The following is a 27,124-nucleotide window of genomic DNA, read 5'->3' on the forward strand; positions in this document are numbered from 1 at the left end:
AGATGGCCAACAGTAATTCACAGTGCAAATGCTGAACAGGTTGGAGGTGTCACACGAGCATGGATAACTGCAAGACATCAACGGGATTGTAGTAGACGAAGTTTCAAAAAGGGTTTAAATGTAAAGGATTTCAACTCTACAGACTGACAAATATGTCACTTTTGATGGAAACTGATCTAACTTATCTGAAGAAGACTTGCAGCATTTTTCAGATTTTGTAGCTGCTATACTAAGCATACCCTAGGAATATGAGACAAGATCCTGTACAGAGGTTAATTTTTGAAAAAGGCAAATTTTTAATAAGCGTGATTTAATTCTTCAAATGATTTTTTAGAGGGTGTTTGAAGCAATTTACAGATTCTATCAATGAAGAGGGGACATCCTTAGAGGAGGGCTTCCCTCAAACCATGAGCCACCTGCCTTTTAAAGTCATCAAGGCAAAAAGGCTGGCAAATTTTGTAGTCAATAGCCTTGAGGTATGAATGGAGGCAATATAGAAATTCTATGGGAGGAATTTCAAAACAGTTGGTAGGTTATATCCCATGAAGGTACACAAATGTCTCAGGATCAGTGCTTTGAAACAAAACTGTAGCAAGACAAAGGGATGATGGACGGAGTATTGAAACTTTTCAAAGCCCCCACTCCCCAGTCACAGATCTGGGTTTAATCTATCGTTCTTTTGCTCACCATGCTATCCCAGTTTGGACCCAGCCATATGCAAATCAGTATTGACCCTGTTCCTCATGGGAACTGTCTATCCCGAGCTGCCAGGCCAGGGCCTCCCTGGACCGGAAACAAGCATCCTAGGACCCGTTTCAGGGTATCACTCTTCATCAGCCAGGCTAGCTTGAATCCAGTGGCACAGTGAGCAAGGGACCCATATGTGGGCATACCCATCCCACTTAGGGCATCTTTAGCAACACAAAAGGGTGATGGACAGAGTGTTGAACAATGCAAACACTCACCCCCAGTCACAGATCTGGGTTTAATCCATCGTTCTTTTGCTCACCATGCCACCCCAGTTTGGACCCAGTCATATAGAAATCAGTCTTAACCCTCTTCCCCATGGGAACAGTCCAGCCTGACATGCCATGCCAGGTCCTCCCTGGACTGGAAACAAGCATCTTGGGACCGATTTCAGGGTATCACCCTTCATCAGCCAGGCTAGCTTGAATCCAGTAGCACAGTGAGCAAGGGACCCACCTCTGGGCATACACTTCCCACTTAGGGTAACTTTAGCAACACAAAAGGTTGATGGACGGAGTGTTGAAACTTTTCAAACACTCACCCCCAGTCCCAGATCTGGGATGAATCCATCGTTCCTTGGCTCACCATGCCACACCAGTTTGGACCCAGCCATATGCAAATCAGTCTTAACCCTGTTCCCCATGGGAACAGTCCAGCCCGAACTGTCAGGCCAGGTCCTCCCTGGACCGGAAACAAGTATCCTTGGACCGGTTCCAGGGTATCTCCCTTCATCAACCTGGCTAGCTTGAATCCAGTGGCACAGTGAGCAAGGGAAACAAAACTGGTCAGGAAGAAAGGCTACAGGAGTGTATGTGAGGAAACTTCAATGAAAAATAATTTGAAGAAAGATATTAAGTGGATTGCAGAAGTGGAACAGTAGGGCTCTGAGCAAACTCCCTAAAACATGACAAGCTGAAATCTGAGCTATGTTGCCCAGGATGGGGAGCGGCAGTTTTCAATAAGTGAAACCCAATGTATCTGCCACTGGATTAACAGAATTATTTGATTATTAGCATATTCAAAAGGGTTGTTGCTTTGTTTAGATTTGTTAATGATGGGGGATAACTGAAGCACATTAATCAATAAAAGATACAATGCAGGAGAACCAGAAACACAAAAGAGAATGCTACAATTAGTAAATGGGGAGGGACAGTGGAGGTCACACACAACTTCAGCACTGCACCATATGCTCATGACCATTAACAGATGCATGGGGAAAGATATTTTCATAGAAGCACCCCCATTGCAGCATTCATATTCGTTAGTTCCATGACTGCAGTAGCCTTTATCAGAACTTTCTTGAATGCAAGAGATGTGTAATAAAAGCCAGAGAAAAGAAATACATTTAAGACAGGCCCAAAAGGAAAATGTTGCTTACCCAGTAAGCATCTGTTCGTGGCACTTAGTCCGATACTTTTAGCACGCTTAGCACGCTGCAGCCATTTAGTGTTGGGTCTGGAGTGGTGCAAGTTGTTTTTCTTCAAAGAAGTTTTTCGAGGATTGAGTGATTCCTCCTCTCTGTGATAGTACACATGGGCATCAACTCCTTTATTAGATTATTTTCTCGCAGGCAGGTGAGAATGGAGTGGAAGAAAAATATAGAGAAAGATATGTCCATGAAATGTAATTACATATGTGCAAATATATACAAATATAATGTAACTCCAATGGCCATTGGTGTCCGGGGAGGAGGGAAGGTGCATGTGAATCTACAGCACTTTATGCCACAAAAGGATGCTTACTGGGCAAGCAACTTTTTCTGTTTGATTGCATGAATGGCTGTAGATAAACATGCTCTGCATATACTGTAAAGGAGTCCTTAAGTGGTGGCTAACCTGTAGGAGTTGCAGTTGGCTTAAGTGTTCGTAGAGCAGCTTGACCTACATTGGCTTGCTGATGTGCTAGCACATCCAAACAGTAGTGTTTTGTGAATGTGTGTATTGCAGACCATGTAGCTGCCTTACAAATGTCAGCTATAGGGATATTTCTAAGAAAGGCCATGGTAGCACCTTTCTTCCTAGTAGAATGCGCACTTGGGGGTACCAGGTAACGGTCTCTTTGCTTTAGCATAAGAAGTCTGTATACATCTAACTATCCATCTAGCTATGCTAGTTTTGGATACTGGACAGCCTTTGTGAGGCAGTGAAAAAGCTACGAAGAGCTGTTCAGTTTTCCTAAACTCTTTGGTTCTGTGAATTTAAAACATGAGTGCCCTTTTAACATCTAGAGAGTGGAGAGGTCTTTCTGCAACAGAGTCAGGTTGCAGAAAGAAGAAGGGTAGTTCAATGGACTAGTTTATGTGCATTTGTGAAACCACTTTAGGGAGGAACTTAGGGTAAGTACGAAGGACTACCTTATCCCTATGATTCTGGAAGAAAGGATCTTCCAAGGTTAATGCCTGGAGCTCACTGACATGCCTAAATGATGTGATAGCAACTAAGAATGCTACCTTCCAAGAAAGGTATTGTAAAGGACCTGAATGTAGTGGTTCAAAATGTGGATCCATTAGCCTAGTGAACACAATGTTAGGGTTCCATGAGGGTACATGGGGAACCCTAGGTAGAATAACTTGTTTAAGGCCTTCCATGAAAGCTTTAACGAATGGGATTTTGAACAAAGACATATATTGTCTGTTCTGCAGTTATGCAGCTATACCTGCAAGATGTAGGACAATGGAGGTGTATGCTAAATTTTCTTTCTGTAAGTGGAGCAAATAACAAACAATAACTTCAACAGTAGCTTTCATGGGGTTAATTTATTTGGGTTGCTAGTAGCAAACAAAACGTTTCCATTGTGCAGCATAACCGGTTCTAGTGGTGGGTCTACGGGCTTCCCTGAGAATCCCCATACATTTGGCTGGTAATCCTAAGTAACCAAACTCTATGACCTCAGGAGCCATATCGCAAGGTCTAGAGACTTGGGGTCTGGATATCCGATTTGTCTTTGATTTTGAGTAAAAAGTTCCGACCTGTTGGGGAGCTTCTCGTGGGTAACTACAGATAAGTCTGGGAGTGTGGTGAACCATGGCTGACGCGCCCAAGTGGGAGCTACAAGAATCATGGTGAAGTACGTTAGCTTGATCCTCCAAATCAGAAATGGAATGGGAAGTGGAAAAGCCTAAGTTAATAACCCTTACCAATTCATCCATAGAACATTGCCCTGGGATAGAGGAAGTGGGTATCTGGAGGCAAAGCTAGGGCATTTTGTGTTTTCGGCTGTGGCAAAACAAAGTCTAATTGAGGAGTTCCACACCTTGCAGAGTATGGCTGAAAGACTTGTGGGTGGAGACCCATTCGTGGACTTGTTGCTGCATCCTGCTGAGCAGGTCTGCAAAGTCGCTGTCCACACCTGGGAGATACTCCACCACCAGGTGAATGTGGTGGTGAATGGCCCACTTAAATATTATTTGAGAGAGCTTTAACACTTGGAACGACCATGTCCCTCCCGGTTTCTGCAGATAATACATCGCTGTCATGTTGTCTGTTTGGATCAATACAACCTTATGAGATAGGTGATGAAGGAAGGCTTTGAGGGCTAGGAGGACTGCCTGTAACTCAAGGTAATTGATATGTAGGGATTGGTGACTGGGGTCCCAGAGGCCCTATACTGTGAGGTCGTGAAGGTGAGCACCCCGACCTGTTAGTGATGCATCTGTAGTCAGATCAACCTGAGGCACAGGAAGTCCGACCCTTCAACAGGTTGGTGGTGTTCCATCATTGCAGAAAGCGCTGAGTATGGCAATCTAACAACACTAGACCTTCAAAGTGGCCCTGTGACTGAGACCACTGATGAGACAGACACTGCTAGGGGATGCATACCTAGTCTGAAATCCTACCATCCTTAACAGTCTCATGATAGTCCTGACTGTGTAAGTTTGATTCTCCTGAAAATAAGGGAGAAGAGACTGGAAACTTTAGATACAGGTTAGGTTGGGGTATGCCACCCCACCTCTGCATTGAGGATATTCCCTAGAAAAAGCTGTACCTGAAGAAGCTGAAGGTAGGAAGTTGAAAGTGAAACCCAGCATGTGAAGGAGGTCCACTTTCAACTGGGTATGATGTTGGCTCCTTCTAAGGTACTGGCTTTTATGAGCCAGTCATCTAAACATGGGAACAATGACGAACCTTAGGTTTTTTCACTGTGCGGGGTGGACGGGAATATGGAAGTAGGCGTCCTTCAGATACAAAAGCTGTCATGAAGCCGTCCTGCTGTAGAAGTGGAATAAAATCCTGGAGGGTAGCTGTGTGAAAGTGTTCTGACTGGATGTAGTCGTTTAGTGGTCTGAGGTCAAGAATCAGCCTGAGAAAACCGTCCTTTTTGGGGATTAGGAATTATAGGGGGTATACTCCTGTCCCTTGATGTTGCAGCAAAACTGGCTCTAAGGCCCCCTTTGAGAAGGCAGTGGATGTCTTGCTGGAGAACGGTGAGGTGGGTCTGAGATAGCCTGTGAGTGCGAGGGGGCATATTGGAGGGAGTGGTGATAAACACTAGACAATACCCATGTTAGATATTGGAAAGGACCTATTGGTCCGTTGTGACGTTGACCCATTGTGAGTGAAAGTGTTGAATGCTTCCACTGACAGGTGTTGAATGTGCAGGAGGCAGATGGAGGTAGTCCCTGCTTTGCTGCGGAGGAAGAGCCGCTGGAGGCAGAACTCTTCCCTTGTCCCTTATTGGTGTTACCTCTATAGGAGTCTCTGTAGAAACCTCTGGAGTAAATGGTTTGAGACTACCTGGAATGGGATGCAGACGTTTCAGATGGAGTGGTTTTGAAGGAACCTCTAAAACTTGGTCGACGAAAAGTGCCTCTTTGTGTGGGAGACTGAAGGGCACCCATGACTTTTGCTGTGTCTATATCTTTTTAGGCTTCTCAAGGGTAGCATCCACTTCAGGCCCAAAATAGATGCTTCTAATCGAGGGGTAAATTAAGGACCTATTGTTGAACTTTGGGCTTGAAATCTGAACAGCGCAGCCAAGGTTGCCTTCGGAGTAAGACACTAGTGGTTATGCCACGTGCAGCTGTGTCAGCGGCGTCTAAGGCACGGCGAATGGAGTTATTTGAGATTGTTTGCCCTTCTGCAACTATTTGTTGTCCTTTTTTTCAGTACTCATCTGGTAAGACCTGGAGGAGCGCCTCTATTTTGTCTCAGTGAGCCCTGTCATATCTGGCCATTAGTGCTTGTGAACTGGCGACATGCGAAAGACTGGCTGCCTGTGCGGAAACCCTTTTTTGCCTGCTGCGTCAATTTTCTTGGTCTCCTTCATAGGAGGAGGAGACTCCCCAATCGACTGGCTGTTGGCATGCTTTTGTGCTGTGGTAGCGACAAGTGAGTCAGGAGGGTCCTGAGACCTCATACATACTGGGTCAGAAGGAGCAGATTTATACATTTTATCGACTCTAGGAGTGATAACTCTAGAACGGATGGGCTCCTTAAAAATTTACTCAGCCTGACAGAGCATACCATTGAGCACTAGTAGAAAATGAATATCCTTATGTGTGGAAGGGTATCGAAAATGAAGTATTGTATGACGGGGTCTCTATGCAGTTCTACATTATGAAATGCAGCTGCTCGTGCTGCTACATGATGGTATGAAGTGGTATCCTCTGGTGGGGAGTGGCGTGCAGGATAGAGACCTGGATCACTGGAGGTGAAAGGATCCGGATCACAGGCATCCCAAGGGTCTGTGTCATGGGGTGTCCTACCTAAACCCTCTCCAGGTGATAAAGGGGAGCCCAGAGAAGGATTACCTCTCGGAATAGGAGAGGCAGGAGAATGAGAAGGAGAGGGAGTAGGAGGGGAAGGAGAAGGCTGGGAAGGTGCAAAGGGTGAAGGAGGTGGTGGAAAAGGCCTTTGTTGTGGACTAGTGGCCTTGTCTTTGATTTTGTTCTTCTGAGGTGGAGTGTCCAAAGCTTCCTGGAAGGAAATCTTCCTTTTCAAAAGTACAGGTGGAGATGCAATGTTACCTTGTACCCTCCTGGATATGGACTGACAAGCATCCATAGCTTCCAATGTGGGTTCCAATGGAGAAGGAAAAGCAGAAGACCAGCTTGAGTCCTCCTGTTCCGATGATTTCGGTTCTGTGTTTTTCGGCACCGAAGATTTTGGGCGGTGCAACTTGCTCGGCACCGAAGTGGAGACTGAAGGAGTTCGGCTCAGAGCCGAAGCTTGAATCGAGATTGAGACAATCTTTCGGTCTGATGAGAAGGAGGTCGAAGCCAAAAGACGATGGATTGGTCTTGACAATTGTTTTCGGGGGTAGGGCAGCCAAAGTATCCTTCCGATTCCGACCATGGCCTGGTGGCAGTGCAGACCAGTGACCTCAAGCAGAGGCCTTTTAAGGGTCTTGGGGTGGACAGAAGGAGACACTTTACTCACAGGTTGCGCCGAGGTAATCTCATAACTCTCAAAGTCCAATTGAATGTAGATGTTGGAACAGTCCTGGATGGAAAGAGCCTCCTCCTCCTGCTAGGGCTCCTCCTGTCCTGTGCGTGTTACTCTCCAAAGATGTCTGGAGTGTAGCCCAGGGTTCTGTGCACTATTTACAATCCACGTGCTCTTCGGTCCCAAAGCGTCTTCTTCGTTCGAAGCGATTTACATGCGTCATCGGGAGAGAGGCTGAGATTACACACCAGATGTTGGTCTGTGTGTGGAAATTTTGTGTGCCACTTACAGCAGAAATAGAATGGAGTCAATGCCCATGCGCACTATCACCGAGAGGAGTCACTCAACCCTGTGACTCGAAACACTTCTTTGAGGAAAATCAACTTGCACCAATCCAGACCCAACACTAGATGGCAGGAGTATGGAGAGCATGTGTATATACAGCTACAAATGGCATTGAACAAGGCCACTGTTACAAGCAATGTTGAAGAAAAAGACACTCAGATGAACACTTCAACCGAAAGTATCATTCTCTTAACTGACGTAAGGAAGGGCAAGTCTAACTCTAAAGGGCTGTAGAGCTGTCTTCTTGGATTCACCCCTTCGAACTCCGTGTCTCTGATTAGCCGCAGATAGCATCAATGGCAATACTAACACTCCTCATATTGTCCTGGATTTCCCATGCTGGTGTACTGCCACTTGGTTCAGCAAGTTTGTCTGACATCTCTGATCTGCGGCATCCCCTTGGCTGCTCATCTATTTTGGTATGGAGGTCATTTGTGTATGCAGCGCATTCTCATTAAGAACTCATGCATTTACTAGTACAGCTTATTTAAGTGTATTAAAACGAAGAGAGGCTACTGAATAAAAGCGGAGTTAAAGGTGGTATTAAGCACAGAGGTACCTCTCTAAACAGTGCTCCGTAAAAGGTAACTGTGAAGTCGCAGTCCACTGTTCGCATGGAGATGTCCAAGTCCATCAGTAACCGCTTCTGTTCCTGGGTGTTCACAGTTGCTCGGATGCGCTACAAAAAGATAAGTGACAAGTTTGAGATGCAGTGATACTTAAAAAGAACAGGGTGTCAGAAAAATGCAACCAAATGCATACTATAAAAGGATGAAAAGAATTTGGTTATCTCTCCCCTAGTAAGCTAGACCAGTGCCTATTGACTTTGAATGAGCTGCTGAGCAGCATTTTCAGTACCTCTAACTATGTATTATTCTCTACTGATGAAGGACTACAATCCTGAAACATGAGTTTATGTCTAGAGATATGCAGCACTGGCTGCACCAAACATGGTGAAAGCAAAAGATTGTTTAATGGAAGTAAGTGTTACCAAACACTGCATTTACCACAATGCATCTGAGTGAACTGGGTGCTGGGATTTCATGCAATAAGCTCCTATCCTGTTTTTTTATTTTTTACAATTAGGTTGTTAAGCTGGCGAGCTCTGAGTGATGCACCTGAGCTGAAGGTGTGGTACTGTGGACTGAAAAGACTGTTGGTCATCATTTCCAGCAGCCCTAACTGTATGAGTTAGTCTCTACTGATGAAAGTCAAATATCCTGAAACATAAACTTATGTCTAGAAACACCCAGCACTGGCTGCACCAACCACTGTGAAAACTAAAGTTTAAGCTTTACCATGGACTGTATTTGCCAGAATGCGTTTGAGTAAAATGGGTGCTGGGGTGTCAAGGCAATGTGCTCCTGATCTGGTTTTGTTCGACAACTCAACACATCTTATCAGCTAAAGCAAAGTACTATACCTACACTATCAGTGAACTCACAATAGAAGCAAGGTGCTCTTCAAGACAATCAAGAACTACATAAACTCCCTGCTGGACTCTCCTATCCACACTCCACAGAGAAGCATTATACCATCAACAACTTCTTCAGTGAAGAAATACAGATCAGCCAATACGTCGACAACACTAAGTCTACCTCTATTCTTAACATCGGCCCCTTCTCATAGAATCCCGCAAGGATCATCCTTCAAAACCTCTCGCTCAAAGATTTCACCAACAAAGTCCTTCAAAGACCTCCTCCTTCAAGAAAGCTCTCTGTCAACAGCACACACCCCTACCTCATTATTGGTAATGCCTCCCTCACTCAAGCTATCTTCCAAGACGCTTTCAAGACAAACCATATCCATCAACTCCTAAAGAAAATCTACACTAGACCCTAATGACCTGGCAAATCACTCACCTACCTTTCACTGCAAGATTATTGAAAAAGCAGGTTAGACTCCACTTCAAGATCACATCAATGCTACCCATTTCCAGCACACCTACCAACTTATGTTTGGCTCGTGATACAAAAAACAGTATCTTGTACATCACAGACAATGCATCCCTGAGCATAGTGAAGATTCCCCCGTCTCCTGAAAGAATACATCCAGAAGTCACAATTACTGCATTAACAACTCCCCAAACTGTTTAAAAGGTTGGTGTCGCTCACACACTGCAGAGAAACATTAGAAAGACACACCTCTGCACAGATCAGACACTTTCAGCAGACGCACACTTGGGCATTCACACACAGGCTATGCATAGACAAACATCTTTGCAACAAAAATAAAATAAAAACACCCATCCACTTTGTAGAGACTCGTGCAAACAGCACAGGCATACTGCAGACATATATGTGCAGACGGATACACATATATCCTCTGAAGGGAGGGACTCCTTACAGAGAAAGATACACACACACACACCACCCCCCCCCCGCGAACAGACATTCTGCAGAGACGCATTTTTTTTAGGCATGCACATACAGACACAAACAAACGGCATCACCAGGCAAACTTTCTGTAGAAAATGCTCACCTCCAGCAAGTCTCCCTTGCAGCAAACACACCAAGACAGTGGTTTAGACTGCAAGCTGTACAGAGGTGATGCACGGAGAAAAATTAAGGTTTTGTATGTGGAGTTTAGTGGGACTGGCTTGATGGGTTCAGACTGTTGCTAGAGATTTGGTGGAGCGTGAGGTGCCCCAGGGTTTCAGACTGTACATTCAGGGGCAGGCCATTAATAATGTTTTTATAGTATCAGGGGCCAAGGGAGCAAAGAGCTAGGAGTAGGTCCCCCGAAGGGAACAGATATGTTGAGAAGCTGCATAACAGAGCCACAAATTGAGTCAGAGGGAGAAGCATCACAGACGCAGAAATACCAGGGAGCACCAGGTGACGCAGGTGGGGCCAAAGGGTCATTCATTATGGGACGAGAGGTTAGCAAACTGCTTAGGTCAGGGATTTGAACAGCTGAGATGAATGGTTCCAGTTCATGTCCCCTATGTCTGGCCTCTTACAATTATGTGGTAGATGTGATCTCCTCCCTCATGTTGCTGCCCCTCCTAAACTCTCGGGAATACAGTATTCTTCAGCTGTGGGGGAAAAATGCAAAGAAGGCTGTTTGAGGATTCATAGTCTCACTTTCAAGAGCTCCACAGTGCCTGCTCCTGTTTCCACATCCAAGTGGTGTTCTCCAATTGGAAGAAAGGCTTTACCTGGGGGATGGCAGAGGATTTCCCCTGTCAATCCTAGTCTAGATTTTAAGTAAAGACTTTTGGCCAGTTGGAGGCTTTGACATATTTTCCAAATGTACAGAGATTCATATCTGCCTTCCTGACTGGCTGTGATCACCAGAGTGCCAGAACTTTTCCACTGCTTACCGAATTTAGGGCCAGATGTACCAAAGGATTTTACCCATTCTATGTCTATGGGAAAAAGCATTCGTACATATGGCCCTTAATGTCTAGTTGTCCATCGGATAACAAACAATATACTTTAACAAAACAAAACAAAAAACACGTATTGGGTGTAAGGCGATCCAAATCCCCCTCTTCGATCCTATAACAGCCACCCAGTGGACAAAAGACCTTCACCGAGGAATTCCTTAAGTACAGCACTGTTAACTAATTTTGGCATATTATTCAATTTTCCTATTCTACTTCCGCCAAGGAAAGGATGATGATAGCGCACACATTTCTCACAATTCCTTCCTAACCGGCATTAACCTAGTTCAACAATGTAGCACCACTCTGGACCTAATGTCCCCCTCCAAAAAAAAATAAAAAAATTCAGAGATCACCTCAACACGCCATCACATGATAAACCAGAGGCTGCAATGATAAAACTCTGGAGACATACGCTACATGAGTATTATTGACTAGCATGGTAACAATACCTGTAGGAAAGAACAACCTTCGAGCATTTTTAGAACGGTGTGCTGTAGCTGAACACATTACCTACATTCGGTAACACTCTTTCTGGGAGAGACTCTTATATAAACACAGATTACTGACATTCTGAATATTCCACAGGCGTCACACTGAATCTGGAAACGTTTCTGTAGTACCTTTGCGCGCCAGAAGGTGGTGCTATGTGACTCTGCTCTGAGGTTGTTTCGCTATGAAAGTAACATGTGGGGCCTATGTAAGCCCAACTCCTGCGCGCTGGCATCAGTTCTCACCGCCCCCAGAGGTGAAGCCCCAAATGCAGACTGATAGGCCAGTGTGCAGATTCCTAGATTTGGGATATTAATAATGAGAAGAGTCCAATCATATAACTCAGAGGATGGGACATTTGTGGAGGAATCCACGACTAAAGTCGCTACTAGAAAGAGCTTTACTGAACATAAGTAACTTGTTCTTCTAGCAGCAGATTCCTCACCTTTTGAATAGATATCAAAGAATTACCTATGGGAAATGGGCCTGTGAATGGACTCAAACTAGAAACTCCTGCAGGACCAAGTGCGCAAAGTGCCCTTCTCGGCGAACTTGGCTGTCCAGACAATAGTGCTTCATGAATGCATGGAGGGCTGCCCACATAGCTGCCTGAAAGCTGTCTAGGACAAGGACTGGGTGATAACGCAGAGGTAGCAGCCCTCCTGGAAGCTATTTTGCCAATGCACAGCATATCTCAATGAAGAGCACAATCCAGCAGGAAATGGCTGTCTTCTGTATTGCCTTACCTTTAGTGTTAAGGAAATCCCCACAAAAAGCTGATCATCCACCCAGTGTTCTTTGGTATAATCAATGTAAAAGTTGACAGCTCTTTCGGATTCAAGCGATGGAGCCTCTTGTTCTCAGAGGGGGGAGGTGGACTACAGAACACCAGCAGGAAGATAGCCTGACCGATGTAGAATGGCATCACAACTTTTGGTAGAAAGGAGGCTAGAGTCTGCAGAACCAGTTTTTCTGGGAAGTAGGTAGTGAATGGGGGACTGACACAGGGTCTGAAGCTCAACCACACGCCATGCCGAGATGATGGCAAAGAGGAACACCATCTGGTAAGGAGCGATAATGGACAGCTGTGAAGCACCTCAACTGCAGTGCACATCAAATGATTAAAGACTAGATTAAAGTCCGATTAGGGATTAGGGAATTACAATGTGAGGGAGGCAGAAACATGTGTTGAAGCTATTTAAAAAATGCATCCCATCTGGTTACGGAAAAAATGAAGTTTGATCAGGCAAAAGTAAGAAGGCCGAAATAACCTAATGATAGCCCTTAACCCTGCCCAAAGCAAACCCGTGCAAGACAAGAGACAAAAACAACTGAACGTCGGATAACTTAGCCTGAAGAGGTCAATGTGGCATGTGCCACACCAAACCACAACTTTTTACCAGCGACAGGTATATACAGTTTTCATCAAGCAACTCTTGGCTGCCAAGATGACATCAACTATCGGCGGGAGAAGGTCGAAGGTGTTCAGCTGTTGCAACTCTATCTCCATTCACGAATATGGAGAAAGCAAAGGCCTAGGTGCAGAACCCAATCTTGTTGTTGCAACAGTAGGTCATTTTGGAGGGGCAGCCTGAAAGGAGGACATATGTTGAAATCCAGGAGTTCTGGATACTATACTCTCCCATGCCTAATCTGGAGCCAATAGGATGACCTTGTCGGTCCTAATCTTCTTGATAACTCAGGGCAAGAGTGGTATCGGTGAAAGGCACACAGGAATCCCGAGATCCACTGAAGCCAGAATGCATCTCTGAGCGAGCAACACCTTGGAAACTCCAATGCGCAGAAGTGCTGAAATTGTGCGTTCTTGGCGATGGCGAACAGATCGAGCAAAGATTCTTCACATTCGTAGAAGGGGCCTTGTGACACTTCCAGGTGCAACTACCACTTGTGATCCGCTAAGCATCAACAGCTGAGTTTGAATGCCCTGGCTTTCAAGAAGCCTGGCAGGTGGTTCGCTAGCAGGACAATTACCTGGTGGTACAGCCATTTCCAAAGATGCAACGTATCCTTGCAAAGTCTGATACCCACTACGCTTTACTTGTTGCGATACCTCACGATGGTGGTGTTGTCAGTGAGAACCTAAGCCAGCCTCCCCTTGATGAACAAAGGCTTTGAGTTCCAAGTGATGACCTTCATCTTCAGCAGAATGAGTGAAACTGGGACTCTGCCGGAGACCGGAGGTCTCTGATCTCTAACTCTCCCAGACTGTTGCCTCAACCCAGAAGCGATACATCTGTCATGACTGGAAGCACTGGGTCGGGTAGAAAGAGGGGTCTGCTTCTACCTCAGACTTTGCTGAGCACCCAGCACTGCAGATCTTTTGCAGTCTTTTCCAAAATCTGAATATGGCCTGAGAGGTTCCCTTAATGTTTAGCCCAATGGGACTTCAGATCCCATTGCATAAACTGCATATACCACCTGTCATGCTTTACCAGCAGGATGCAAGAGGCCATCATCCCTAGTAGCCTTAAAGTCAAAAATCCAGAACCGGGACTGAAAGATCACGATCATAGCCTCAATGTCTTGGACTATCTTTCACAGGGGAAAGGAACAAAACCGAATCATGTCAAGTGGCTCTGATGAAAGGAAGTGTTTGAAAAAGAGTCAGGTGTAACTCCAGCACACTAATAGAGAACCCCAGGGATGACAGGAGGACTTCCATAGTCTGGAGGTGGTTGATGACTGCCTGGGACGAGCCCACCTTCAGCAACCACTCATCAAGGTAGGGGAAGACTGGTACCCCTGACCTCTGAAGGTGTACTGTCACTACCACCATCAGTTTTGTGAACACCCGAGGGGCACTGATGAAACCAAAGGGGAGCACCTCAAACTGAAAATGCTCATGTCCCACTAAAAAACGCAAATAGTGTCAGTAGAGCGGCAGGATGGGAATATGTAAATAGCTGCCCTGCAGGTCCAACGCCACCGTCCTTTCCCAAGGATCGAGTGTGGATAACAGGTAGGCCTAGGGTGAGCATTCTGAATTGCTCCTTCCAAAGGAAGGCATTAAGAGGGCTCAGGTCTAAGACAGGCAGCAGGCTTCCATCTCTCTTGGGCACTTGAAGGTAGCCGGAATAACAACCACATCCTAGTTCTGGCACTGGCATCCTCTCAACAGCCCCTTTGTCCAAAAGGGCTTGCATTTCCTTTTGCTAAATGAAAAGATGGGACTCCATCAATTACTGCAAGGATGGCTGGGATGCAGCAGGGAGAAAGGAAGGGTTAGGCATACACCTTGTGAACAAATATTTTTAACCCACCTATTTGATGTTATGGCTCACCAATCTGGAAAGCAAATTGATGGATTCTGTATGCCATCGGGGAGCTGCACTCCAGTAAGTGCACATTAAAAAGGTTTTGCATGTTGGCCTGCAGGGGGGCATGCTAGATGAGCAGCTCATTGACCTTGGTTGCGGGAGCGGTGGGCACCACAGCCTGACTGTATAGGGAACCTCGGTCAAAGCCAATAAAAGAGCAGTGGAATTGTTATAGTTGGCAAGGTCGGGCAGACAAGACCAGAGAAAGTGCAATAGGCCTGCACTCTTTAAAACACTCTGGAGGAGAATGAGTCGTATCCCTAACCAGGTAAACTAGATATTGCCTGAGAAGCACTGGAAGTACTGGACTTCGCCCATGAACCCAGACAATCTTAGCCATGCATGGTGATGAATGGTAACATTGGTGTTGATGGCTGGCTTAATGGAGTTTCTGGTGTCCAAACTACAAAGAAACATGAACTTGACCGCATCACAACCATATAAAATCATCAGAGTAGAAACAGGTTGAAGATCTTCAGGACACCAGGGAAGATGTGTCCCGCAGAGTACCAAAGAGCGTGAGAATAGCATCTCCACAAGCAGCTGGAATTAACTGAGTGAAGTACCAGACTGGCAGAGGAAAACATCTGTTTCCAAAACATTTAAAAGCTCAGATTTCCTGTCGAAGAGTAGCAGAGAAAGTCTTGGGTTTATCCCTGCTTGTGGAAGATTTCCACCACTACATTTTGGGGCAAAGGTGTTGTGAGAGAAAAGCAGGGATGCCTGGACGAGAGCAATGGTGCCTGGCAGTTTGTCAAAAGACCCAGTGACCAGAACAAGGTTTGTCCCAAGCCAATAATGTATCCTTCAGAGTCTTGTTAAATGGGAGAATGGGATCAGGTGTTTTCCCCAGCTGGAGGACTCCTGTCAAAATGCTGGGCTTAAACTCCAAGCTAGGGAGCTTGGGGACAAGCACTTCAGCCACGGTACCTATCACTATGGCATGGGAAGCAAACTTCTCTGTGGCCAGTCCAGGGGGTGATAGTAGACCAATTTCCTAGAAGATATCTCTAGCTTCTTGTATATCACTGTACCAATTATCAGCATGGGTGGGGTGTGAGACCTCATCACCCAGGTCATAGTCTTTGTCAGAGTCTGTACCAGAAAGAACAGTCTTCGTCAGAGTCTGTAAAAGGGAATGCAATGTGTGTTGTCTCTCTTATGAAATTAGTAATTCAGGTGGAGGAAGTGACGCCTCACATGGCATCAGGTGTGACTTTGGTCTAGGTCGGACCAGCATCGATTTAGTGTAGCAGAGAACTATCAAGAAATCGAAGGAGTCAGCATCAGCATCAAAGTCCTCGGACTGGCATAGGCCTTGTTGTCAGAAGCAGGGTTGGAAGGAGAACAGGAGGCAAGACTGGCTCTGAGGGTCCAACTGGCACGGAGGGGGAACCTGCCGGTGATTTTCCAAATGGAAGGCCTTTTGGCTGCTTGGGGCCCAAAGGCATGCCAGAGTTAGTCAGCAGGTATCCAAAGATGCTACCTGATAAGTTTTCTGGTCTAGCCCAGCACCCAGGGAATATTCAGAAATTAGGAATCAGCAGCTAGAAGTCTCAATCAGAAAGAATATGTACCATGTTAGCATTGACCTTCCCTCCTGAAAACAAAACTAATTGCACTAGAGAACTTCCAGATCTTATAATCTCCTCTTATCAAAGAATCTATATACAAACAAGTACGTCCACACTTGTCAAAACCTTGAGGATCAGAAAAACCAGAGCCAAGCACACACCTCTTAAACCTGCAGAGAAAAAAAATGTCCAAGAACATTCATTCAGCCACTTTAATTACCTCCATTCCTAGAACTACAAAACCTTTGGAGAAGGCCCCCCCTAAAAACTCCAACATCACATTTCTCTCTAGAAATCATCCTGCACTCTCTAACCAAGAATTGCTGAAACATATGTTCCCTTTCGGTTACAAATCATCAACTCCAGCTTAAACCAGGTATCTCTCCTGGATGGATTAAGGTAGGCCTGTTGTTCCCTTATAGAGAAACCAAATGCTAACACAAAGCTGCTGACATCCAAACTATGTTTTCTCTCTGAGATCATGGAAAGATGAGTTGCAAATCAACTGGAGGCCTAGACTTGTAATAATAAGCTAGCTAGCAGAAAGGCGTGTGTGATATGACGGGAGGGCTGACACTGCTGCTCGTCTTCCAGCTCTTTGATCTCTTGTTTTAAGGAGTGTTCTTCGAGTTTGCAAAACATTGGGGGTTATTCTAACTTTGGAGGAGTGTTAATCCGTCCCAAAAGTGACGGTAAAGTGACGGATATACCACCAGCCGTATTACGAGTTCCATAGGATATAATGGACTCGTAATACGGCTGGTGGTAAATCCGTCACTTTTCCGTCACTTTTGGGACGGATTAACACCTCCTCCAAAGTTAGAATAACCCCCATTGTGTGTTCAGCTGAAATGGCTATAGAGCTCTCCCATATGGCTGTTTTACATGCATCCCAGACCTCTTGATCGCGAGTACGCCACCTTCGTTATGTTCAATGTACTCAGTTATATGCTATCCAATCTTGTCTCTAATGCCCACCTCCCGGAGTAAGGAAAGATGAAGCCTCCAATTCCCTGGACATCTCCTCGCTCCCAGTTTGAGCCGCACCATGATTAGTGTATGGTCCAAACCCAATACAGGACCAATCTCCACAGGTTGGGACGATCCCATCAGGGAGTTGCTCACCAGTATATAATTAAAGTGTGAGAGGATGCAGTGGACCTTGGAATAATATGTAAAGGACAAGCATGTTGAATTGAGCTCTCAACAGGTATCCCCGCAAGCCCAGCTCTACTAGGGTCTTTTTCATACTTTTTGAGAACGCACCTTCATGTGAGTCATGTCTCCCCTCTCTGTCTTTGTGTGTGTTCCAAGCCAAGTTGAGCGCCCCAGTCAGGATGATTTTCGCCTGAGCAAGCAAGCAAGGCTCCAGAAAGCTAATCAAAAAGGTGTCCTGGACATTTTTAGGGGCATATAGAGTGGCAACTGCCAGAAGATGATCTACTAGAGGCCCTACCAGAATAAGAAATATACCATATTTGTCTGTGTGTACTGTTGACACCATCAGAGGGAGGTTGTACCTCACATATGTTGCCACTCCCCATTGTTTATTGGTTACTGAGGAGTGGTAACTCATCGGGAATGCCCCAGGCTTGAATTTCCACTGGTCTTTGCATATGGGATGAGTCTCCTGTAGGAATGTGTGTGGAGGGTCGGGCGGAAATATGGCTTTGGAGGCTTGTCTAATTATCGAATTATGAGGTTTATTAGTCACAGAAGAGAAAAAGAATATATATAGATATGTATATGATACAAGTTTATAAAGAAGGTCCGTCATCAATAAAAAAAAAAAATGGGTCGTGTGATAGTGTCTCACAGTAAGAGATTCTATATCCAAGAGAAACTATCAGTGAGATTATTGTATCACCTTTCCTTTCCAGAGTTTCTATAATAGACTGGGCTTTAATGTTTAAAAAATGTAGGGGATGCTGCTATTGGATGTGTTTTAGGACGCCAACAAGTCCCTGTATTATGTGCTGTCGGCATACTCCTACATAGAGCAACTGTACAAGGAAAAGAACAACAAAAAAGTACATATGATGTTTAGAAAAGGATCAAGAGTGCTCAAAGATGAGTATCTAGGCAGTATAGCCATTCCCACCGTGGAAGCGGATGGGCAGGAAGAGCTGGAGGGAGATATCACTTTAGAGGAGGTCACAGCTGCCTTGACAAGGCTCCGACCGGACAAAGTCCCGGGACCTAACGGGTTATCCTGGCTCCTCATCTCTTAAGTATGTTTTTAGAGGTCCAAGTACAAGAAGCTCTCCCCCCTGACTTAAGAAGGGCTGAGATAGCAGTTATACATAAAGAGGAGAGACCCAAGTGGACCCAAGTGGATGTGTACATCCTATAGACCGATAGCTCTTCTGAATGTGGAGGTGAAAGTCCTGGCCACAGTACTGGCAACTATTCTACATGGTGTTATCTCCCCGCTAGTTCACATGGACCAGACTGGCTTCATGCTGGGACGTTCCACAAGACAATCTGCGACGAGCGCATTTTTAGCTGACTACTATAATGGGCCATCTAGACCCCCATTTATTTTTAGCCCTGGATGCTGAGAAAGCATTTGATGGGGTGCATTGGCCTTTCCTGGAAGCTACACTAGAACGATTTGGATTTGGCCCGAGATATAGGGAATGGGTGTGACTGCTCTACTGTAACCCAATGGCGGCAGTAAGAGTAAACAAAGTCCTCTTTTCCGACATTCCTGTTGCGCTGGGCACGGGGCAGGGATGCCCCTGGACCCCTCTTTTGTTTGCCCTCACCTTGGAATCCTTAGCATGTAAGATCCGTAATTATCTGGGACTGCATAGTTTCAGACTCAGGGAGGAGGGAGATGTGGAGGAGCGTATTTCTCTGTATGCGGATGACATCCTCCTATATATAGCACCCAGAGATATCCCTACCAATACTTTCCTATCTGCTTGAGGAATACGGGAGGCACTCAGGATATCGCATTAACCGGGACAAAACAATACTATATGCTCCCCGGGGAGATGTACCACTCCCCCACTACCAGTATGCCTGCAAAGCACCACAGGCGGTTTTAGATACCTTGGCATTTAAATGACACATACGGCCGAAAGCTGTCACGCTAATAACCTGGGGAGGGTAATGCGAGAATGCAGGGCTGGTTTGGAAAGATGGAGAACTCTGTCTCTCACGCTGATGGGGCAGGTTGCCAGGATTAAGATGATCCCTTTACCAAAGTTCCTCTATGTTTTGCAGAACACATACCAACAGGTCCCCCCCGGGCTTGTTCAGGGTCATAGAACGAGATATGTGGCTCTTTTTGTGGGAGAGGAAATATCCGAGAATAGCTCTTAAGACGCTACAACGCAATCATTATGTGGGGGGACTGTCTTTTCCAGATCTAGAGGCTTACTATTGGGCGGCGCACTTGGTGAATGTCAATGACTGGCAATTCGTACTGGGAGATCATCCTACCTTCCGCCTAGAGAGACTGCAGTGGGAAGAGAAATCATGTAAGCATTACTCATATGGTGGAGGGAGGACCTGGCATCTTTTGCCGACCACCCTGGTGGCCTTAAAGGCTTGAATCAGAGCTACTAAGCTGACAGGTTGGCACCGCCATCCCACCACAGAGACCCCTCTTTGGGAGGGGGCTGGCTGGTAGAAATTAGGAAATTGAAAGGCTTTGAGTGCTGGGACTGTATTGGTATCTCAAAGGTGGGGGACGTGATGGATGGGGGGATATTATGTCCTTTGCATCTCTCCAGACGAGTATGCGATGAGCACGACACAGTCTTATCATTACACATGCTTGGAGAGCGAAGGGTCTCCCGGGAGGGGGAATACCTGATTATGTCCCTCTAAAAGGCAGATTATTGATGGACGGCCTAGAAGCTAAAGCAACATCCCTAACATATCAGACTATTAATAATAATATGCCGAATACACTTATAAACCTGCGTAGTCAGTAGGAAGCGGAGCTAGGGGTTCTATAAAATATAGACTGGGAGGCGGCGCTGATGTTCCCTAGAGAGGTGGCTATCCGATCAAGACTTAGACTGATTCAATTCAAAATTACACAAAGGGTATACTATGATAGAAAACAATTACATGTGATGGGGAGAGCGCAGCATCCAAACTGTATTAGTTGCTGAGGCAATATCGGATCCTTCTTTCATACACTATGGGAGTGCCCCAGGATCAAGGAGTACTGGAACGAGGGGATAGGAGAGATGGAGGGAGTGTTGTTGGCGCAGATCCCCCCAGAGCCCAAATATACCCTAGTGGGTAAATCCAATTATATCGACCTGCCTCGACGAAAGCTCATGTTGTGTGGACTGGGACTGATGGTGGCAAAGAGGGACATCGCCCACCTTTGGGTTTCTAAGACATACCCCTCACTAGATATGTGGAGGAGAGGGATGGATGGGTTCATGATGGGGGAGAAAGTGACTCTCAGAAAGGATAGACCTCTCAGACAGCCTAAGCAAGACATTGTGGACTATGTGTGTGGCCTTCCTTTCAGAATGTCTGAGTATATGGAAAAGGTTCCAAAAACTGTGAGACCAGCCAAGAGCTCCAGAAGCTCTGGTATGACCAGAAGGCTGCACTGGTGGAGGTTTAACCACGGCAGACGATATTGGTTTTTGCAGCTCATGGCTGCTGGAGCCCTCCAAGACAAGTGGAGTGGATCCTCCCCTATCCCAGAGAAAAAAGGAAAAGTCACCTACCTGGTGGACCTTGGCTCTTGTAGAAACCCCAAAAGGGTTATCCATGTAAACCTCCTAGACCCCTTTCACAAAAGAGCTGAGGTGACCATACTCAGGGTCACTGATAAGGGACAGGGAGCTGAAAGTGAACCTCTAACTGATAATCTCTCTCCAACAATCAGAGATGGTTCAGTAGAAGGAGTGGTCTTTTCAGGCCCCCGTCTCTGACCAACAACAGACTGACTGCAAGCAAGTCTTGCGTCAGTACGCTGAGCTCTTCTCCTTGACCCCTGGTCAGACTACCTGGTGTACACATGATGTGGACACTGGGGACAGCTTGCCTGTCAAAAACAAAATCTATAGGAAGTCTCATCATGTTAAGGAGAGCATCAAAGCGGAGGTCAGCAAGATGCTGGAATTGGGAGTTATTGAGCACTCTGACAGAACCTGGGCCAGCCAGGTGGTTTTAGTTCACAAGCCTCATTCCCAGGGTCGAAAGAAAGAAATTAGGTTTTGTGTGGACTGTAGGGGTCTGTGATCAAAAAAGGTGCCAACCCAGTCTCAAGTCGGGGCATTCCTTAGCTTGACTGGGTATTACAGGGGGCTTGTGTAAGGATATGGCACTATTGTGGCCCCTCTCCCAGAACTCACCTCCAAGAAAATGCCAAAGAAAGTAACCGCAACAGTAAGCTGTCAAAAGACCTATGACATCCTAAAAGAAGCAATTTGCTCAGCACCAGTTCTTAAAGCTCAAAATTACAAGCAGTTCATAGTGCAGTTGCCTCTCTACATGGGACAGAAGCAGCCCTGTCCCAAATCAATGATGAAGGCCATGACCATCCTGTTGTTTTTAATACCAGGAGGTTACTCTCCAGAGAGCAGCTTTTAAGTGCCATTAAGACGGAAGCCTTTGCTGTGGTTTGGTCGTTAAAGAAGCTGAGATCATACTTGTTTGGTTTTCACTTCCTAGTTCAAACCGACAACAGGCCTCTCAGATTGCAAATGTAAATGAAAGTTGAAAACCACGAACTGTTACAGGGGTGTGGAATTTATTAAAATATCTACTTGTCCAGGGGACAGGTTGCTTCTCAAATCTACTTGTCCTGTAAAAAGATCTACTTGTCCCTTTGGTGCCATGTAGTGTGGCGATAAATTATGGCAGCAATCTCATTATGTAAGAGCTCTGATAATAGCCTCTCTGATTATGCCAGGGCTACTACCATAGTAGGGCTTGAATACTTGCAGTTTCAATCCCTACTGTAGCAATTTCTTTATTTTGCCACCTTTCTGCAGATCTGCATGCTGGGGCTGGAGGAAGCAGTAAGCAATAGTTCCAGGGCTGGAATGCCTTTGAGTCTGCAAACCTACTAACCTGCATGTTTTAAAGATTTTCACCAGCTTCTCTCTAATATTTTCCCATAATAAGATAGGTTGGACATTTACTCCTGACAATGGCAGAATTAGAACTTCTTCCAGGGTTGGGAAGAAAGTGGCCTGAGGGAAAATGAACTTGCAAATGCTCAATAGATTTTCACATGAGCAAATCTACACATGCGTATTTACCCATGCTAAAATACAGTTCACAAATATTTTATAGGGGTACGACATATACCATGGGTGCACTTTTGTGACTTTCTTTAAGAATTTGGGGCCACATGTAGGTAGGTTCAGATTTGCGACCCGTAAATTGCGAGTCAGAGCGACTCGCAATTTGTGAGTCGCAAATCCGAATGTAGGATGGTGTCCCTGACACTATCTGTGATTCGCAAGGGCTTCGCAAATGCCCACCTAGTGAATAATCATGAGGTGGGTCGCAATTTGCAACCCCCTTGCGAATAGCGGCCCTCACAGGGTTGGTGGCCTGCTGGAGACAGCAGACCACCATGTCTGTGACTGCTTCCTTAAAGGAAAACGAGATGCATTACAAAAACGAAAAATGAAACGTTTTCGTTTAATTTTTTCAGAGCAGGCAGTGGTCCACAGGACCACTGCCTGCTCTGAAAAAATGTTTACAGTGACATTCACAATGGAGAAGGGGTCCCATGGGGACCCCTTCCCTTTTGCGAAAGTGTTAGCACCCATTTGAAATGGGTGCAAACTGCGATTGGTTTGCGCCCGCGTTCACGGTCACAAAACAATCCTACATTGCACTGCGAGTCGCAATTAGGAAGGGAACACCCCTTCCTAATTGCGAGTCGCAAACCCGTTTTGCGATTCGGTAACCAAGTTACTGAATCGCAAAACTGGGTTTGTGCATCGCAATGTGCTTTTTGCACGTCGCAAACAGCGAAAGTCGCTGTTTGCAACATGCAAAAAGCTACCTACATGTGGGTCTTGGTCCCTAATTAGGTCTGGTGTTAACAAAGACATTTTGTTTTTATTAAACTTCTATTTCTCTCTCTTTCCGCTGGCTTTACTGTGAGTGATCGCATTCTGCTCTTCCACAAGGAGCATATTGGCACACAAAGTAGTTTTGTTCAGTGTCAGGAACTACAGCGGCAATCAGTGACGTAACGAAACTGGAGGGTGCCCCTTTGCAAAGAACATGGAGAAGCCCCCTCTCCAGACTCACTCAGGGCAGGTGCTGTGCTGAAGGGGCCCCCTGGAGGGCGGCTGCGGGGCCTTTGTTATGCCACTGGTGGCAACGTGTGCTTTTAGAGTTCAAAAATGTTTGGTTTTTTTTTTGCCAGTGTTTGTTACAATGCTGAGGGCCTGGTAGCTCCCACAACAATAAAGTGTTACAAAAGCCATGTCAAAACAAGACACGCATTGATGAAACTAAAAGACTTATAAAAATATGTCAGACCAGTTGGCTTTGTCAGTGTTTGTTTATTTTCATGCTTCCCATATTCATTTTGAAAATGGTTACACTGATTTTCCATTAGAAATATTTTTGGGAAATATTAGCATGCATCAACACATTTTACTAAATGACACTTCATTTGCATCTAATCAGAGAGCATTCTGGGAGCATTATACTTAGCCTCATAGCCTAAACTTTTCAAACATGTGTATACACGTTTTTTTTGTTGTACTGGAACCAACGTCAGTAGTGAAGTGTGACCTTAAAACATTTATTTACAGCACTCACCCTAATAATGAAGGCTTTCAAATAATGAACCATAAATACAAGTTCGAACAGCATTATCTTTTGGAAACACATTACCTCAACTGCAGAGAGTTCCACTCTCTATAAACAGGCAGCCAAAGGGTTTGTGCTGCAGATGGTTGGGCCTACTTGTCCCAAGGACAAAGTAAACATAAAAACTTGTTGCCCTTGACCCCAAACAAGATGTCCCGGGCGTCGGGCGATAGGAATTCCACATCCCTGTGTTAAGGTGGTCCATCTCCCTACAGAGAATAGACTTTACAGTGGAAATCAGACCTGGGACTGACCATGCCAATGCAGATAACCTTTCCAGGTTCTTCCACTTACAAGATGAAGACTCTCCTGGGAAGGGTTATTTTCATCCTCTTTCGTTTGGGAGGGGGTCATGTATTAAAGTGTTTCTTGACATTGTGAACCCCCCCCCCCCCACACACACACCACACACCACCACCACCTTTGGCCTGGTTTCTGGTGTAACTTCGACTTGAAAGGGCACTGGGTCCCTGCTAACCTTGACCCCATCCCAGATCTCTTTCCCCTATAACTGCACAGTTGTTTTTCCCAATTGGCAAAATCTTTAGCAACCACTGGAAGACCCTAGCAAATGGTATCCCTAGTACCTAGGAGTCTGGGTACTAAAGAGGATCCCTAAGGGCTGAAGCACGCATTATTTCACCATAAGAGACCCCTCACCAAGCACATGACCAGCTGCCACTTCAGTCTGCATGTCTTGGTGCCAGGAAAAGTGAAAACACAACATGGCACCACTGGAAGTCCCTAGCAAATGGTATCCCTAGTACCTAGGGGCCTGGGTACTAAAGAGGATCCCTAAGGGCTGAAGCAAACATTCTTCCACCATAAGAGACCCTCACCAAGCACATGACCAGCTGCCACTTCAGGCTTCATATCTTGGTGCCAGGAAAAGGGAAAACACAACATGGCACACAGTATGTGTGCCATGTCCCCTAAGCACTGTATGAAATATATGTAAGTCACCCTCGGCATACAACCCTAAGGCAGGGTGCATTATATTATATGTGAGAGAAAATCTGCACTAGCAGATATGACCCTGCAATGTCTTTGTTGATTCTCAGATATAGTAAGTGACCAGGGAAGCCATTTTAAATGCATGTGCTGGACACTGGTCACTACGAGTTCCTCAGCTACATGATGGCTTCACTGAATATATGGATGCTTGGTATCAAATATCTCAGAATAATAAAGCCTCACTGATGCCAGTGAGAAATTGCTTTGCTTTACTTTTGACTGAGCCAAAATATCCACACTGAAAGGAGTAAAAAAGATTCTCTGGAATGCACTTCCTAATCTCAAGAAGACATTTATTATAGCTTTTTGCACGGCTCGTGAAGGAAGGCTTGAGTAGCAAAAAGTGTACTTTTAAAATGTGCAACAATGAAGTAAGACCATATATAAAGAATCTTCAATCTATAAACAGCACATATATACATGCAAGAATACAAACACTGATATTGATATATGTATGTATATTCATTCACAATGTAAACCAAATAATTAATAAAAATGAATCACCGTAGGGCCTGTCAGGTGCTTCCTCTTTCTCCTGCCAGCAAGCCGATGACCCCGTTCGACTGCGAGAAAGAGAGATCTCTGCCCTCACGGGAAATCTATATCAGGCATCCGACATCTGAATCCTGATTGAGGTCTCTGAATCTGCTACTGTCGATCAGAGTCTCTTTTATATCTTAAAAAACCAAAGAAGCTTTCTGGAAAACCCCTCCTATTAAGGAGTATTAAAAAATGCTGGCTAGTTTACGTAAGCTTTGAAAGAAACACGTTGGAAATTGGCCAAAATCCCAAGGCATCCCTCCCAAAGCCAAACCATTCCCTGCTGTACCATAAACATCAGTCTAGTACATCCTTATCGTGCTGACTGACTAAATCCTCCATTTTACGTCTTAGCTCTTCAGTGATAATATGTCGTAGCTCTTCGGTGAGAAAGGGAACACGCAGAAATAGAAAACACCTTGTATAACATGTTTGTACGGAAAACTACTCGAACCTCTAACGTGGCAGTGAAGCAGTGAAGCTAAGGCTAAGCTGAGAACAAAATGGGGTCTGTAACTGGTGACCACTAATTTGACAGTGGGCAGCTAAGCCAAGTGCAAAGTAGTGCGACACAAAGTCAGTGGTCAAAATACAAATATCACTACAGAAATGTATTAATAGCTGTACCAAGAGAGCACCTTAGAGGTGCCCCCTGAAAACCTACCAGCTACTAGTAGGTTTACTGACTGTCCCTGATGAGTTCAGCCACCATAGATGCGTTTCTGGCACCCCCAGAGTGAAGCTAGTGCTCTCGAGGGCCAGAGACAAAAGCATGCACTGGGCAAGGGTGTTATCACCTCACCCAGGCAGGATGAGGGTTCCAGGGCGGGAAGCTTCAAAGGCCTAGCCCCCTTTGTAATGCGACCCAGGTCTCTCTAGGTGATGAGATGACTGACCCCAACCCCCCCCCCCCACCGTCCTGACCCCACTTTTGGAGGCAGCACAGGAAGTGTTAATAGAAAGGGTGTAGTCACCCTAAAGGTGGGCAGCCCATTGGCTACCATCTGACACTCCTTGTAACACACTAAATTGAGTATTGAGGTGGCACTCCTGAACCCTAGAAGGCAGATCCTGATGACCTTAGAAGCAAAGGACAAACAAGAGTTGCATCTCCTGAAGAGGAAAAGAAGAAACAGCTTACCGGAAACCAGCCCCACCGGCCTGCTGACCTCGACGGACTCTGCCCAAAAAGACGACTCGCCCTGCAGCCAAGCCTCCAAGAAACCCAGGAGGACTGCCTGACTTCCATAAAGACCCAAGACTTCTGTGAGCAGCTGTTCTTCTTTGCAAAAAAAATCTCAAGAAAGGACTCTGCAGCCTCTGGAACAGAAAAGACCTGACACCCAAAGTGACCTCTGCACCCACGACCACAACAGTGCCTGCAAGGTTCCCCAGCTGCCTACAGTCCGAATCCAGTGTGGTCTCACCCACCTTGGACTCCCCCAATTTGCCTGCAGCCACTGCATGCAGGTCCCC

The 27,124-nt window shown here is 45.6% G+C and overlaps 1 protein-coding gene across 1 annotated transcript in view; it reads right to left on the reverse strand.

Annotated features, from left to right (window-relative positions):
* Positions 1-27,124, reverse strand: part of MAP2K6 (mitogen-activated protein kinase kinase 6) — a 460,161-nt gene that overhangs the window by 179,936 nt on the left and 253,101 nt on the right. Inside the window, exon 5 of the mRNA XM_069199837.1 lies at positions 8,035-8,154. Within this exon, the coding sequence (XP_069055938.1) occupies positions 8,035-8,154 (120 nt within the window). The remainder of the gene's footprint in view (positions 1-8,034; positions 8,155-27,124) is intronic.

The sequence above is a fragment of the Pleurodeles waltl genome, chromosome 7 (genome assembly GCF_031143425.1).
Source record: "Pleurodeles waltl isolate 20211129_DDA chromosome 7, aPleWal1.hap1.20221129, whole genome shotgun sequence".
NCBI classification, from domain to species: domain Eukaryota; kingdom Metazoa; phylum Chordata; class Amphibia; order Caudata; family Salamandridae; genus Pleurodeles; species Pleurodeles waltl.